Source organism: Fringilla coelebs (assembly GCF_963513975.1).
Source record: "Fringilla coelebs genome assembly, chromosome: 2".
Lineage (NCBI taxonomy): Eukaryota > Metazoa > Chordata > Aves > Passeriformes > Fringillidae > Fringilla > Fringilla coelebs.
The window spans coordinates 95,540,067-95,556,739 of NC_140029.1; the positions used below are offsets into that span (position 1 = coordinate 95,540,067).

At 38.7% G+C, this 16,673-nt stretch overlaps 1 protein-coding gene across 1 annotated transcript in view; it reads left to right on the forward strand.

The window, feature by feature from the left end:
- Positions 1-16,673, forward strand: part of F5 (coagulation factor V) — a gene marked incomplete at its 5' end in the record, with an annotated part of 34,816 nt that continues 18,143 nt past the window's right edge. The window contains 12 exons of the mRNA XM_084226555.1: positions 1-161; positions 3,335-3,426; positions 4,411-4,533; positions 5,604-5,816; positions 9,278-9,421; positions 10,352-10,573; positions 11,105-11,270; positions 12,941-13,118; positions 14,171-14,273; positions 14,649-14,860; positions 15,614-15,764; positions 16,437-16,649. Of these exons, the coding sequence (XP_084082681.1) occupies positions 1-161; positions 3,335-3,426; positions 4,411-4,533; positions 5,604-5,816; positions 9,278-9,421; positions 10,352-10,573; positions 11,105-11,270; positions 12,941-13,118; positions 14,171-14,273; positions 14,649-14,860; positions 15,614-15,764; positions 16,437-16,649 (1,978 nt within the window). The remainder of the gene's footprint in view (positions 162-3,334; positions 3,427-4,410; positions 4,534-5,603; positions 5,817-9,277; positions 9,422-10,351; positions 10,574-11,104; positions 11,271-12,940; positions 13,119-14,170; positions 14,274-14,648; positions 14,861-15,613; positions 15,765-16,436; positions 16,650-16,673) is intronic.

The following is a 16,673-nucleotide window of genomic DNA, read 5'->3' on the forward strand; positions in this document are numbered from 1 at the left end:
ATGACTCTACACTGCTTGCAGCTTTTTCTCTTGCTTCTGCTTGGTTCGTGGTGGCCAGACTCAGAGCAGCATGTTGCAGGAGCTGTGAAGGTCAGAGAACACTATATAGCTGTACAGATCACCAGCTGGACCTACAAACCACAACCTGAGGAAAAGTCCAGGTAACAAAGTACAGGATAAGAAGGATGAAATTAGTCCTCCCTTGGGACTGAAAAGTGGGTTTTGTCTCTCATCTCTTGTGGAATTGCAGAGACCAGGAGGACTTTGGAGCACAATCTGTTCATTTCAGAGGAGCTTGGTTGACCTTAAACAGCATGATCTGAACTAGAGCCAGTGACATATTGAAAGCTCCGTTTTATTTGTTGCATTAGAGGATAGAATTATTTTTATGTTTTCAGAGCACTTCTGTTAAATAAGCTCCAAGACTTGCTTTGTCATTTTTGCATAGCTTAATGTTGGTTGCTTGGAGTTTTTTAATGTATTTATTTTAGGTACATGGATGTTGAGCAATGTTAAATTGAGCCATGGTTTGGTAAGATCTCAAAAACTTTAGGACTTTAGAATTTGCTGAAGGAATAATTATGTTCCAGTTTTGATGCTATCACTTTCACTTAAATCAGAGCCAGATGAACTTTGGAGCTAGTTGCACAATTTCTGAGTTGTTCAGGACTTTTGCGAAATGTACATTCTGATGAGTAAAGGTGGTTAGATCAAGCATTTCTCTGCTTTATTAAGTGAAAATACTGATTTTTTTTTTTTCAGATAGCATTGCACAGTGGCCACTCTACATGCATCCACCAATCAAGAATATAAAATATATTATTTTTATTGCTACTACTGTCCTTAGGATTATAAACACTGCAAGTGCAATGCTACAGATTTCAGGACTTGGTTGTAATTTCGAGTTGTGTTTAAATTTGGGAGGGAACTACTGAAAATGAAACAATAAAATTAATTAAAAATTACTTGTCCTCCTACAGTAAAAGTGTTTTTTTAATACTGCTGCTTTTATATATGTGTGTGTGTGTATATATATGTATATATATATATATATATATATATATATATATATATATGGATGACTTCTTTGGGGTTTTTTTTGCTTGTGGTTCTTTTTTTTCCTAAATATGTATTGCCTTTCAGGATAATATGGAAAATATACTTCCAGTTCAGATTATGACTTTCTAACTTTTTTTTTCCCAAGATCTAATTATAGAAAAGCTTCTGTGATTTTAAAACCCCCTTGAAAGTTTAATAGAACTGGTATAAGCATGATGTCAAACTGGCAAGACAGAAGAAAATAGGATTTCAAGATAGGAACTTGAAGCCAGCTGCCATTTAAGTATTGACCTGGACATGTGAATTTACTAGTTAAAACTTCATTCTCTCCTACACTGGGTGCATCAATGTAAGCATCAACTGCTGTGTGGTTAAATTCATATTTCAGATGGAGTGTTTTCATCCAGTAGAGACTTACAAGACTGTCTAAAACCTCGGGTGAAGTTCTCTGAGATAACCAGCAGTATTTTATATACAATGTCTATTGGGTTACCTTGCCTAAGTATTTGGAGCCAGTCACATCCCACATGAGTCTAATGAATTTTATAGAGCTTATAGAAATTTAACTAAAACCCAAAGCAAACAAGCAAACAAAACCCAACAAAAATGAACTTAAAAAAAAAAAAAAAAAAAAAAAAAAAACCAGAAAAATAAAAGTCCTCACAACACAAAAATACTCATTGAGGAAGAGTTAATGGCTTGATGGCTTGGATTCCAAAGGTATTGGGGTATGTAACTTGTGCTGATTTCAGTAGAACCTGAATGTCATATGCAGTGTAAGAATCTGATACTTTGGTGCTTTTATTTATAAATAACTTGAGAGGCTGAAAGGAAAATGGATTCTTCCTGAGCTGTTTCCTTAATATTGACTAGAAAAGGACGCCTTATATCTCTAAGTGTCAGTTTTATCTTTGCAGAGGTTTGTTACTACGTACAAGTGTTATTTATTTATAAGGCACTTCAGCATAAAGTGAATATGTATTATCTGTGCATCTTGCAGTGTTGCTGCTGCAATTCCTGGAAGTTCTGTAACTAGACCTGCTTGCGTAGTGTGATGTTTCTGAAGTGTTAGTGTGCTAGGTATTTTATTCCTCCTCATTACCCTATTGGCGCTGATACATTTCCTCTTCTCCCTTCAGTCTTACGTGCACATTCTCATGAACATTGCCACATTAGGGCAGCTCTTGTCAATGAAGGTTATGGATCCCATCCTTCCCCTTAAAGAGTTATACAAAATTTTATCATGGTGGGAATTAATCGATTAAATTTTATCAGGGGGAATTAATTTAAACACCAATTGCTTCTGCCTGACTCTGCTGTGGTGAGAGAGGGGAGCACAGGAATTACAAGAGATCTCTTTCCAAAGGGATCTCCCCCTTATGGACTCTGGATATCACTGAAGTGGGTTCTCTCTGCTCAGCCTCCCCATGCTTGAGCAGCTCATCAGCTCCTCACTGTCAAATGTGCCTGAAAGGGCATTACAAAGAGAGCAAGTGGAATTACTATTGAATTCAATCATCATACATACTATAGTAGATCAACCAATAAATATGAAGGGCTGTTACTCTTTCTGCCCTCTTCTTGTCATTTTTTCCATTGCAGAAGTGTCGTTTGCTGGTTTCCTTCTGCTTGCCTAAATATTTTCTAAGAAAACAGTGTGGTCTCCTGGGTGTCAAATTGTTTACGTAACAAGACTAAGGGCACTTTGCAGTGTTTCTCATTTTCTAACTTGCTGTGACATCCTTGGTTTGTTGTAAGAGAAAAGCTTTGTGCTTGCCTTCAGAGTCATTCCTGTGACAGGAGCTTGCTGTTAATGCAGTTTTAAAACCCTTCTGCTGAGTCTTAAAGTTCAAACATAGGGCTGAATAAACATAAATTTGGGTTCCTTTCCTCTGTTTTGTCACATGCTTTCTAGGTTAAGTATGGGTTGAGACATCTTCCTCTGTGTCTTGGACAAAACAAAGGCATCTTTATGCCTTTGTAGAATCAAAAGGACCCATAAAAACCACCTGTAAAATCATTGGTGGACTGTTCTAGGTATGGATATTGGATGCCCTATATGACATTATCTGGTTCGGGAACATCGTAAATTCAATAGAGTAAGAGGGAGATGTGAAGACACTACAAAGAGTTGGACTGTATGCTTTGCCTTCAGCAACATGTGCAAGCAATTAAATATATTTCCAAGATTCATTTTTTGAGATTTCCATCAAACAGCAATGGCATCTCTGAGAATCTTTGTCCTTTCAATATTTTTTGTAACTTTTGCTTTCAGATTGGAACATTCAGATCCTGTATTTAAGAAAATTTCTTACAGAGAATATGAAGTGGATTTTAAAAAAGAAAAACCAGCAAATACATTTGCAGGTAAACAGGAATGAAATGTCTGACTATTTTGATTTGTTCCTTATTTTAAAGCCAGTGGCAACCTAAGCATGCTTGTACTTTTGCATTCATTATTTGCACATAAACCAAATAGGCACAGGGGATGAGGTCTCTACAGTGCAGGAACAAGGCTTCCAAAGGCATTAGAGAGGTTGGGCTTTCAGAGGATGTGGCTGTCTGCAAATCAGTTGCACCATACAAAGTTGTTCCCTTTGTTTTCAGCATCTGATGAGACTTACCACATGCATTTAGATTTGGCACAGCCGCAGCGATGACACTATGAATTCCTTGTGAAGGAGCCTAAGGCCTGAAACTAAATATATACAAAATAGTTTACGAAAAAAGAGACTAACAAGCCAAAAGTTGTCTTAGCAGCTTTTTGAATTGCTTTTGTTTGCAACTTGGGGAGTAGGGATACCAGCTCTTGAAATCTTTTGCAGGAAATGCCTCAAGAAATTTGCAGTGTGGAAATGATTATTTACTTGGACAACATTTGGGAATTGAAAGATCTCTTTGTTCTGTGACTTCTGGCATTCAGAGTGCTACTTAAAGTAATGTGTTTGGATGCCTTTCTCTAAACTCTTAAGCTATAAAGTGTTTATTTTCTAAAACTATTTAATGAAATTGTATGTGAAAGACATCTAGAAATTTTCAGTGAACTTCAGGATGAATCTTTTGATAGAGTTTCTGTATCTGTAAATAACTTTTTTCCCCTTATTTTCCTGTGATTTTTAAGTGCTAGTTGCCAGATGCAAAATATAACATTTTGGAATATGCACTATAGGCTTTAAGTTCCCATATGCCTTTTTATGGGTAAATCTTCATTGCAGTGTTATTACATTCTCTGTGTTAATTTTGGGACTTGTATTTTGAGAGCTAATTTTTTTTTGAAGAGGGAGAAAATTCTTTGTTTCACTGAACATACTGTTTTATTAATATTTTCCTCTTTATCTTAAATAACTACAGGACTTCTGGGACCAACCCTGCGTGCTGAAGTGGGAGATACTTTAGTGGTTCACCTTAAAAATATGGCTGACAAGCCAGTCAGCATTCATCCTCAAGGCCTTGTTTACAGCAAAAATGAAGAAGGTAAGTACTGTAGAAACTCAATGTTTTGCTCATTTGCTTATAGACTACTGCATGAAATGTTGGCAGGGATCCAGATCAATGTGTGAAGCTATGTGTAACACAAATATCTGTTGATCCTGGATTGCACCTTCACCTCCATTGTTAGCTCCTTTCTTGTTCATCACTGTAGCAGTAGGAATGTGAGTGTCATGAGCTCAGTTTCCTAACAGTGCTGATCATGCTGTTCTGATACTCAGGATTTAATGCTCAGCTTTGTGGTGCTTTGGTCCACACCTTCGTGAGACCAGCAAAAAGAGGTGATAAACTATGACCAAATGGACAGTAAAATAAAAGTACCATCACGAAATGAGTTTGGTTGCTCATGCTTCCTGGTTTGCCCTGCCCTGGGTGCTGAGCCAGAGCTTTGACCTGCAGTTTACAAATTTATGCAAGGCTGGTTGTTGTGTGGATGCAAAAGGAGTTTTGCAGCTCCATCTCATGGAGTTGAACAGAACATCTGATTGGAAGGGATGGGCAGTTCAGTTTGACTGTCATATTAATTAATGTACCTTTTACGTTTCAGATTTCGATTCTCTGTCTCCTCTGTGTCACATTGCAGATCTGTTGCATATGGCAGGCACAGACACGAGCCATTACTGCCTCCATATGTGGATGTGCAGTATACAAAAGGCCTAAGGCAGCAAGGCAGTGCCAGCCCATGCAGTGGCTTTGAGACACAGTTAGAAAGGTGACAGAGTAGGCAGCATTCCTCTGCAGAGCATTACTGAGCAGAGGCTGAAGCTTCACCCCATCCTAACCCTACTCAGACTGATGATGACCCCAGCCTTTTGGCAGTGATAATACTTCTAGGAAATCTTTAATCTGTAAGATTAAGAAACAGGATGGTAGTGGATTAGCTACTCTCCCCATGCTACTCTCAGCAATGTGTGAGTGGGATCATGAGTTACCTCTTTGAAGGTGCAGTATCATAAAAGCAAGATCAAGCTTTTGGAGCTGATTGTAGGAAGATATTCCAAGCATTTTAATTGCTCTTTTTCTTAATGCCATCCTACTGACTCTTTACTTGGCAGGCTCTCTGTATAATGACAGAACATCAGCTGCAGAAAAGCTAGATGATGCTGTGCTTCCAGGCCAGCTCTACACATATGTGTGGAATGTACCAGAAGAAGTTGGTCCAAGAGAAGCTGACCTTCCTTGTCTTACTTATGCTTACTATTCTCATGAGAATATGTCAACGGATTTTAACTCTGGTCTGGTTGGAGCATTGCTGATCTGTAAGAAAGGTAATTTAATGCTGTAAGACTACTATAAGGTAATATTTTCATTTCTAACAAAGATGATAATGTATGATAATGAGAGATTACATATTATTTTCTTTTTCACATCTTTACATGCAATGTAAAATGAATGTTTTTTTATCACCGTTCTTTTAGATGTTAGAGTTTTTAAATGCCAATTTTCATGCAGTTGCATCCTATAATTAGAGAATGGTCAGAAAACATTATTATATAGATACATTTGCCTGCACTGGTTGCATCTGCAGTTACTTAACTGCTAAATGTATATGACCTCAAATGTCCTGTCTAAGAATAAATATTTTCTAAAACTTTGTTCAGAATGGTTTGGCCATTTCAGAGAATAAGGCAGGAAATAAATTGTTTTACCCATTGTCTTTTAAAGGCTGTCTGATCAAGAACCTGGAACACTCTCTCTTCTGTAACCTGATTTTAAAATTGCAGAGCAGTGTGTCTTTTGCTAATCATTTGGAGATATGGCCAAATTTGAACAGATTTTAAGTCTTAAAATTGTTTTTGCATTGATCAGAGACTTTGGATTTTAGCAGTCTGAACCATTGAATTCTCCACTAATAACTGGTGTCGTGTAGCACTTGTAAATAGCTGCTAGATACATCTCCCTGGTTTGAGGGATGACTGAAACAACATGCTGCTGTGTAAAGTACTTAAACTATTTAATGGTCCCTTACATCCAAGGTTTTTCCAAATTATATATCCTTCTTATGGTAAACATGCTGTGAGTTATTTAGCCGGATTTAGTTTGAGTCAAAAATTTGTGTAGACTAAACTGCATGGACTTGGACCTTAAAGGTTCCCTGAAAGTAAACAGAGCCCTGGTTCTGTGGGGATTGCACAAGGACAGTCTCCTATGCCATAGATACCCATTTTAATGCAGAACACACCTACTCTTATCACCTCAGAGGAGTTGCATTAGTATTAATTATGTTCCTCCTGAATTTTTTTATGATTGGTGCTTTTAGTATTATCTAGGACTTGTTATTTTCTTGATTTTTCTTTGGTTTTCTTTCTTTGAGTTTTTGTATATATGCGTGTTTTATGGCATACTGGGCAAATATTTTGAAACTACTTCCTTCTCAGGCTTCTCAAATTCATGCATTTTGGGCTTGAGTAGGACATGAATTTGAGATGGACTGGTGTGACCACTGCCTTCAAGAAAATTGGGGGTGTATGTTTCTGGCTAGAACAATGACAAACAGCTCTCTATGCATATTTTTAAGATTTCTGAACACAGATTTTTGACTGGGCACTATGTCTGGTAAATGTGCAATGTACCTGTGTATTTGGTCTGCCTGGCATGCAGTTCAGTTTCTTTACAGCAGCTCATATGGTGCTGTGTTTTGGATTTGTGGCTTAATAGCATTGATAATACACTCATCCGTGTTTGAACTGTTGCTGAGCAGTGCTTGCACAGTATCAAAGCTTTCTCTTTTTCCTGCTCAGACCTCCCCAAACAGTGGCTTTGGGAGGAGACCCATCTGGACAGATGAAACAGATGGGCCAAAGGGTTATTTTCTACCATTAACATCATTCTGCAGTAAAAAATGGAGGCAGAAGAAGAAACAACAGTGTGGGGAGAATGAGGGGTGTTCACTTCCAAGATGACAGTTTTTGAGATACTGATCAGTCAGCTTGTGGGAGATGATGAGTGATTTTTTTTTTTTCCTGTGTTGCTTGTTGTTTTCCCTCTTTCCTTCACCTTTGAACTGTCTTTATTGACCCATGAATTTCTCATTTTTTTTCCTCCTGTTCTCTCTCCTGGCACATTGGGGATGGGAAGGCGCTGAAGTGGGTGTTTGGCTGCTGGTTGGGGTCAGCTCCCCACGGTCTGACACATTTAAGAGGTGGTTAAGGTTATGAAAAGTGGACTTTTGAGTTAAAGCACTGCCTGAATGTTCTTTGTGTGGCAAGTAGATAAATTCCTCTCTTGATCTGAGGCTTCTTTTGTGAAGAAAACCAGAACTTTGTAGCTTCCCACAAATAAAAAAAAATATATATTAAAGATAATTTCTTCTACTGCTTCTTTTCCTAGGTAGAATAATCAATAAGTTTGCAAATGTTTCATTCTTGCAATCCGGAGGGACCAGATTATGTTTTGAAAGTAGCAAGTGGAAGTTTTTGATGTGAGCGATCTACAGAAAGAATCAGTAAAAATCACACCAGTTCTGTGTGGCATGTCCAGAATGAATTCTACTTCTTGACAAAAATTACATCTGTATCACAAAATCACCCAGGACAGTTTCTTGCAACTGATCCAGTGCAGCAGTGTCTGTTGAAGTCTTTTGTGTGTAAATGTTGTTTGCTGAGTGGTTGGTTTTAAGCTTTTTAAAGGTGCTGATGACCTCAGTGCTTGAAAAAGTGCTGCTGGTGACTCTGCCATCTCTCTTCCCTTGTCACACAGTCTGAAAAGAGAGGGCAGCACCTGATTGTGAACCAAAATTGTTTGACACTCCCTTCTTTAAGGTGATCTCTGCAACACATTGCCAGAAATTGTCTGAGACGATTCATTGCATGATGTTTATCTTCTCTGGAATACTTCAAACTTTTGATTTTGTGGTTACCTGTCTTGGTTTAGAAAGACAGGTGCCTGTTAAGGGAGACAGGAGCCTCCCCTGAAATGGAGAATGCAAACCCTCCCCACCCCTCCGAATTGGTATGAATAAGGGGCTCTCAGGCAAAAAATATGGGAGCAGGAAATAACAGTTCTTTAATAGGGAAAGGGAAAAAAACAATATAAAAGAAAAAAATAAAAATACAACAATGCAATACACCAGAACAACACTGTCAGAGTCAGAACACGACCTGACACCCTGTGGGTCAGGGTGTTGGCAGCAGTCCAGTTGGAAAAGGAGCTGCAGTCCTCCTGCAGTGTCAGGCGTGGTTCTGTTGGAGCAGGGCAGTCCTGTAGGAAAGGGGTGAATTCTTCCTCCACAGATCCATGGAAGTAGAAGCAGCTGCTGTTGCTCTGGGGAGTCCAGTGGAGCAAAAGCTGTCTTGGTGTCAGAACTTGCAGGTTATATCTGTATGGCACTGCTTGGCTCCTCCCTCTGGGCGGAGCATCTCACAATGGGTTGCTATAGTTCTTATCAGTCATGGGGTGACATTCAATAGCCCCTTATCAGCAGATGTCCCTTGTTGATTACGATCACTCAGGAAGAGAGATAAGGAGCAATGCCTGCTTGACACCAGACAACTGCCATACAGATGGCAATAGAATACATCTTGCCTTGCAATCTGGAACATTACCTAATCCAAAAGTACTTCCAGAAATAAAATCACATTATGAGCATTCTTAAGGCTTTGTTTTGATCAGGCTCAGCCAGTACATGCTAACAGGTGAAACAAGCTCATTAAATATATATTAATGCAACTGTATGTGGAGTCTGCTTTATTTCTGCTTCAAATTAAGACCTGTTGTTTCTCCTTCACAGGAAGTCTAAATGAGGATGGGTCACAGAAACATTTTGACAGGGAATATGTACTGATGTTTGGTGTGTTTGATGAGAACAAGAGTTGGCAAAAATCAGCATCAGTCAAGTATACAATTAATGGCTATACTGATGGAACTTTACCAGGTACTGTTCTGGCTTATCTGAAATGAAACAAACATTTATGAACACTGACTATTACCTTTAGTTGGTTTCTATGCTCAAGGATGGGAATGTGGAGAAAAGGGATACAGCCTTTTTTAGAATGTGTCTGTGAGCATCTAAATTCTGTAAGAAAAACTGTGCTGCTGAAAGGAAATAACACCACATTACTGATAGGAACAATGAGATTACCTCTAAGAAGACTTCTGCTTGAAGAAAAGGATTACTAACTTAAAAAAAAAAAAAAAGGGATTTAATAAGCTCCTCATTTTTTTAACAAGCTGATGGTGAGAGAGTGATTTAAGTGAATTGTAGGTTCTACAGCATATAGAACATACTGGGTGCAAAACTTCCTGAAAGTGGAAAGTCAGTTGTCATTAAAAGACACAAGTGAGAAGACTAGGGAGATGGTAGCGGGGCTTTTCTCTTGTTTTCCTAAGAAAAAACTTTTAATATCTCTCTCCCATCCATTGAGCAAATACAAAAGATTGTCTTAAGTGGGAATTTTTTTAAGGAAATATTTAAGAAAGTAATTACTGTCACTAGGTACCACATCAGTCTTTAGCTTAGATCCTTGCTTTGTTCTTTGCATTCCCTGCCCTGTTTTCCCCTCACTTCCCAAGCAAGGACAGGTCAGCTTTCTAAAAGAAGGCACTGGTTTTTTTCCCATTTTTTGCCAGCTTGTTGTAAGTTAGTTCGTCACTTGCAGGTAAGATTTAAACATCTGTCTTCCACTGGCACATGATTTTGGTACCTGTTCCATTTACACACTTCTGAAACTTCCTCTTGTTGCAAACATTGATCACAGCAATTTTTTTTTAATGTTTTCAGTGAAGACTCACTTCAAACCTAGGGTGCATGGGGAACTTGCATGATTTGCCTGTATTCTGAACTGTAATCTCATGTCTCTTTCAGATTTAGAGGCTTGTGCATATGACAACATTAGCTGGCACTTGATAGGAATGAGTTCCAAGCCAGAAATCTTCTCCATTCACATTAATGGCCAGTCCATGGAGCAAAAACATCACCGAGTTTCTGCTGTTAACTTGGTGGGAGGAGCCTCAACCACTGTAAACATGACTGTGACTGAGGAAGGAAGGTGGCTCATATCGTCTCTTGTCCAAAAGCACCTGCAAGGCAAGGAAACATCTGGTTATTAGGCACCTGTAAAGCTGTTCTTCTCCATGTCCCAAATAGCTTCTGCTGTTTTACAACAGTACAGTTAATCTGTTTCGGATGGTTTTGTCATTTCACTAAGAAACTGACCAAGAACCAGGCATTCTGTTGGAAGTACATGGTGAGCTGAAAGATGTTCTTATCTGCAGCTTTACTGCAGTGTCCACAGCACAGAGCAACAGTGATTCAATACTCCAGCATCTAAGTCTCTGTGAACTGTTCAGATAAGCACCACTATAAATTTAGTAAGAAACCACCCATTTCCTGAGAAACTGAGTACTTTCAGCTAAGGGTACTTCAGTGTGATGAAAATATTTTCTGTTTCCCATTTGAAAATGGTATCTTTCAGCAATGATCAGAATTCTGTTTTAAAGAATGAGAAAAATATCTCTCTTATAAGAGCTGGAGATATCTTTTGGGGGTAAAAACCAGCTGAAGTGGTAAGAGTTCCTCAGATGGGAAGTCACTGTGGTCCTGTTTCCTCTCAATTAGCTGGAATGCACGGTTATCTCACTGTAAGGGACTGTGGGGACAAAGAGGTGAAGAAGAGTCGTCTCTCCTATAGAGAACGTCTTATGGTCAAAAGCTGGGTCTATTACATTGCTGCAGAAGAAGTTACCTGGGATTACGCCCCCAGAATTCCAGACACCCTTGACAGGTAAAATACTAGTTTGTCAGTATAATAGGGAACGTTAACATGAAATCATAGGATAATTGTGGTTGGAAAGAGCCTCTTGGTATCCAACAGCAAAGCTGGATCCAGTTGCACTGGACCTTATGCAGTTGCATTTTTATTGTTTCCAAGTACAGGGATCTATCAGCATCTTGGCAACTTCACAGTGAAAAAGTTTTTCCTTATATCTAAATAGTCTTCCTCGTGTAGCACTTTGTGGCCAATGTGTCTCATCTCTTCACCATGCAGCTTTGAGAAGCATGTGGTCCTGCTTTCTCTATAATGTAAATTTGATAGTTGAGGTTAAACATAAGATGCTCCCTTAGCTATGTCTTTGCCTGACTGAAGAAACTGGAATTTTGCTTCTATGCCGAGTGCTCTGGCTCCCTGATCACCATGGTGGCCCTTCACTGGACTCTCAGCAGTGTCAGTGACTTTCTTTGCTGAGAAGCCCAGCAGTGGACACCTGCTTTTTTCTCTCACAGGGAGCCCAAAATAACAAGATGACTAAGGAATTGTCCAAAGTAGCATACAAGATTATTTTCTAAAATACTTTTCAGCATCAATTCTGGTGAAATAAACAGTCCTTAAAAGGAAGAGAAAGGGAGGGAGGGAATATTTCTGGAGATTAAAAGTTTTTCAAAGTTCAGTACAATAAAGTGTTTAGGGAACAGGAAAAAGAGCTCTCTATAAATGATATCTGCATAGTACCAATGTAGATGGAATACAAGTCCTATTAAATAAGCATATTGGGCTATTTTGCTCAACTTAAGACAAATAGAAGGAATTCTGTAGCATACATGATGTCCTAGTATGCAGTGCTATCAGTGCACTGTGGGGTTAAATTTGCAATCTGTCGGTTCCCCAGTGTTATTTGTGCCTTTACGAGCCTTTACAAGATGATATTCATAAGAATATTTAAGGATTTAAGCAGAACAAACAAGTTCCTTATTCTGTAAGGGTTATAGTTTCATATGCCTCCTTAGAAATACAGTGTTTGCACAACTCATTCTCCTTTGGCATGATTTGCTTCCCTTATGTGCTCTTGAACTGCACAGAAGAAACTTTTATATCTTTCCTGCCACACTGCCTTACTTAACCATCTCAGTGCTCTGATTTTTCCTCTCCTGTTCAAAAGTGTAGATTTTATCCCTTTTCAGTAACCTTTTTTGAAGTGTGAGTGACAGCAAAAAGAAGTTTGAAACCTCAGTATAACACTTCTTACTGTATAGTGCCTAACTGGGATTAAAATTCTGTTCCTATTTCTCCTGGAGTCTTTGCTACTGTGAGCAAATTGGGTTTTTTCCTCCATGCTCAACTAGGCCTTTGAAAAAGGAGAATAGTTGATTTCTATCTTACCTTGGAAGTGTACCTGCTGCTTCAGTTTGTTTCATACTTGTATGTACACTATTAAATTAAATGTAAACTCTGATATTAATTGGTCATATATAATGCCAAAATGCAAGTAATGATCTAAGATTCTTCTTACCTAATTTAGGTTAGAATTTGGGGTGAAAAGCATTAGATTAGTTTAGGGTTTGGAATTTTTTTTCAAGCAGTGTGATTTCTACCAGGTGCTTGAATACTAATTTTGTATTTTAACAGATCTACTATTCAAGTTTTGTTGATAATTTTTCTTTTCCTTTATTTTGAAGACACTATAAATCACAACACTTGGACAACTTCTCCAATCTCATAGGTAAAAGATATAAAAAGGCTATTTTTACGCAATATACTGATGCCACCTTCACTAAACGTCTGGAAAATCCTCATCCCAAGCAAACTGGAATCTTGGGCCCTATTATCAGAGCTCAAATCAATGATAAAGTCAAAGTAAGTAATACAAATACAGAGATTATTTATACTATAATATGCTTTACATTGAGGCAGAGGCACAAAGGAATTAGTTTGATTTTTGTTGTCTTTCAAATAATATAGCTAATGTTCTAAATATTTGCCCTATTAAAAGGTATGATCACAAGTAACAGTGTTTAGCCTGCATTTTTCAGTATTCCTTCTGTAGTTTCTATAATTGTGCTTTATTTTACAACATAAACATGCTTCAGTCACACTCTGTAAAATATATGTTGACACTGGTCCAAAATGGGAAAAAAGCCCTAGACCTGGGTGGACTTCCTAGGAGATTTGTATGTGAGGCTGAACTTCATGAGCCTCTTGTTTCTTATGCTAATATATTTTTCCTGCTGTTTTAGACAAAGGTAATCAGTTTCCATAATCAAATGTTATTTCATGAGGTTATACCATGAAACTACAAAATGTTTGCATTACAAGCTTGTGCTAGCACTTGTCTTTTAATGATGTATCACAAAGTTCCATAACCTTTAACTTCTATCATTTCCACCATGACTCTGTGGCTCTGAATTTGAGCTTAGCATGATCCTCTTTTTTTTTTTTCTCTTTTTCTCTTATTATTTTTTTTTTAATCCTGATTTTGTCAGGAATAGGCAGGAAACTTTGCCTTTTCCATACATATCCCCTCTGGGTCTTAGAAACTGGGACAAGATTTGGTTTGAAATTTTTTTTCTCCCACATTGAAGGTTTTAAGAACTTCAGTCAGTAACTTCATATTTCCAGAGACAGTGTGTTCCTAGTAGCTAGAAGAACAAGTGCTCTTTTTAGACCTTCCACAGCCCAGCTGTGAGCAGCTGAACTTCACTCAGTGGGGTCTACAAAGTCCAACAGAAAATGGTAACAGCATTTATTCTTTGGGTTTAGATATCAAACAATACTTATGACACCCTTTTGCCTTTCTGGCACTTTCTGGGCTAAAGCCAGGCAAATTCTACTGTAGTGGTAACTTCATTATGTATTTGCACAAGGATTTGTTGAATCCTAATTTTTTTTTCATTTACCTATTAATATAGATTGTATTCAAAAATAAGGCCAGTCGACCCTACAGCATTTATTTCCATGGAGTGACACTTGCAAAGAATGCAGAAGGAGCTGATTATCCTCTGGATCCCACAAGTAAAAAATTTGTGAAATATGTTTTTGCATATCACTAACTGTTATGGATGGTTTTGTTGCTTTGAAGGAGGTGCTGTGGCTGGGAATATGCATGACTGGGAGACCTCAGTTCTGTTCTCTGCCTCTGCTTACCTGTTGTGTTGCCTTGTAGAGAAACCAAGGTATTATCTGCAAAGCAGAGACAAATACCCTCTATTTGTCGTATTAGTTTTCTGTTCTTGTTTGTGATTTTAGAGAGACAAAAGTTATCGCTGAATTTCAGTTATTTCAAGGTGGCTTTTAGTGGCCAAACTACACCAATGTCATTAGAAGGTGCAGCTTGATACTAAGATCTGGCTCTGAGTTTGTATCATAACTGTTCTTGTTTTTCCTTAGGCAATGGCACCCAGAGTAGAGGAGTTGAACCAGGGAATACGTACACTTATGAGTGGAAAATTGCTAAAACAGATCAACCCACTGCACAGGATGCACAATGTATTACACGGCTGTATCACAGTGCTGTAAATATTGAGAGAGATATAGCCTCTGGACTGATTGGCCCGCTTCTGATTTGTAAAAGTGAAGCACTGACACAAAAGGGTGTGCAGGTAACTTGTTTGGGCAGATTTTGCTCAAATAATGCTATTTATTCTACACTGAATTTAGTTTTACTTCCGTTAGAGAACTGTTCTGTGGAGAGCAGTTAAACCAATAGCTCCTGAAGAAACAGTCCTCTAACTGTCCAGAGCAGTAAAGGAATTATGTTCTGTGTTTCTTAGCAAGTGCAAAGAAAGGTCAAGAAAAGGTCAGCCTGACTTTAAAGTCTATTTCTAGACTTGATAATAAATTTTCCTGCTGTTATTATATTTTTATACTCTGAAGATATTCATATCTTACCTGATTCCTTTCTGTAACAGAGACAATTCCGCAGCGTCTGACAATCTCAGGCACAATGAATCTAGACCAACCAAAACAGCATGGGAGAGTTCTGGGAGAGGGCTTCCCTTTACCAGTTATTGAAATCTTGCTTGGTAAAGACTGAAGGATCACTTGAGAGAAAAAAATGTCAGAAGCTTTGTCAGGTCAAGCCAGAAGTCTGGCTCTGTTACAGAGAGCCCAGTCATAAACCATCTGTGTATCACCAGTGCTAGAGGCTTGCTCAGCATTCCACTGCAGGTTAGTTGCAGTAGTAGGATTGAAGTCTGGAGCCTCTACTCCCTTCCACATAACCTTTGGATAACACTTATCAGGACTCTGATGAAGCTTATGTTGCTTACGTAGTAAGAAAGAGATTGTAGGATTGGGTTCTTAATACATGTGTCTGCTGATAAAATGTAACTGCTGTGTTGACTGTCTTTCAGAAAAAGGCAGATGAGGAGCAGCAGGCAGTGTTTGCTGTGTTTGATGAAAATAAGAGCTGGTACCTAGAGGATAACATCAAGGAGTACTGCAGCAACCCAGCCACTGTTAAAAGGGATGATCCCAAGTTCTATAACTCGAACATAATGCACAGTGAGTGGGATACTGAGATGAATAATAGGAAAGCTTACATGGACCTGAGCAGTCAGTGATTGCTTGTCCTCAGAAGTACATGTGATCGGGGAATCCTCCAGAGAGTCAGTGAATTTCTAACTGTGCCAGGTGGCACTGGACAGAAATAGGAAATAGAATTAGAAAGGTTGGAAAAGATCTCCAAGATCAAGTCTAGCCTCTCACCTAATACCAGCATGCCTACTAAAACATATTGCTGAGTGCCACATTCACTTGTTTCTTGAACACTCCCAGAGATGATGACTCTGCCACTTCCTTTGGGAGCCTGTTACAATGGTTATCCACTCAGCGAAGAAATTTTTCCTGATATTCAACCTGAACCTCCCCTGGTACAGCTTGGGGCCATTTCCCCTTGTTTTATTGCTAGCTGCCAGGGGGAAAAGGCCTACGCACACCTTGCCACTTAGTAGCTAGGATAGCTCTGAACGCTGAAGCAAAGACAGGGGTTAACTAAATTTTGGTGCAGCACTCTGCTGCCTTAGAGATAATATTTTCAGAGATGAAAATTATCACAGTTTCAGCCCTCTGCTAGTCTCTTTCCAGTGCAAACATGAATCCAGTGCACTGACATCAAAGAACAGGAAGTTTTGATACAAAAATACTGAAACCACTTTTACTTTGCTTTCCTTTTAGCAATAAATGGCTATGTGTCTGACAGCAGTGAAATCCTTGGATTTTGCCGAGATACTGTTGTTCAGTGGCACTTTTCCAGTGTTGGCACCCATGATGAAATTGTTTCTGTTCGCCTTGCTGGACACTTTTTTCTGTATCGAGGGAAATACGAGGATACATTGAGCCTTTTCCCGATGAGCGGAGAATCGGTCACAGTGGAAATGGACAATGGTGGTAAGTGGTGGAACTGTAGTGTTT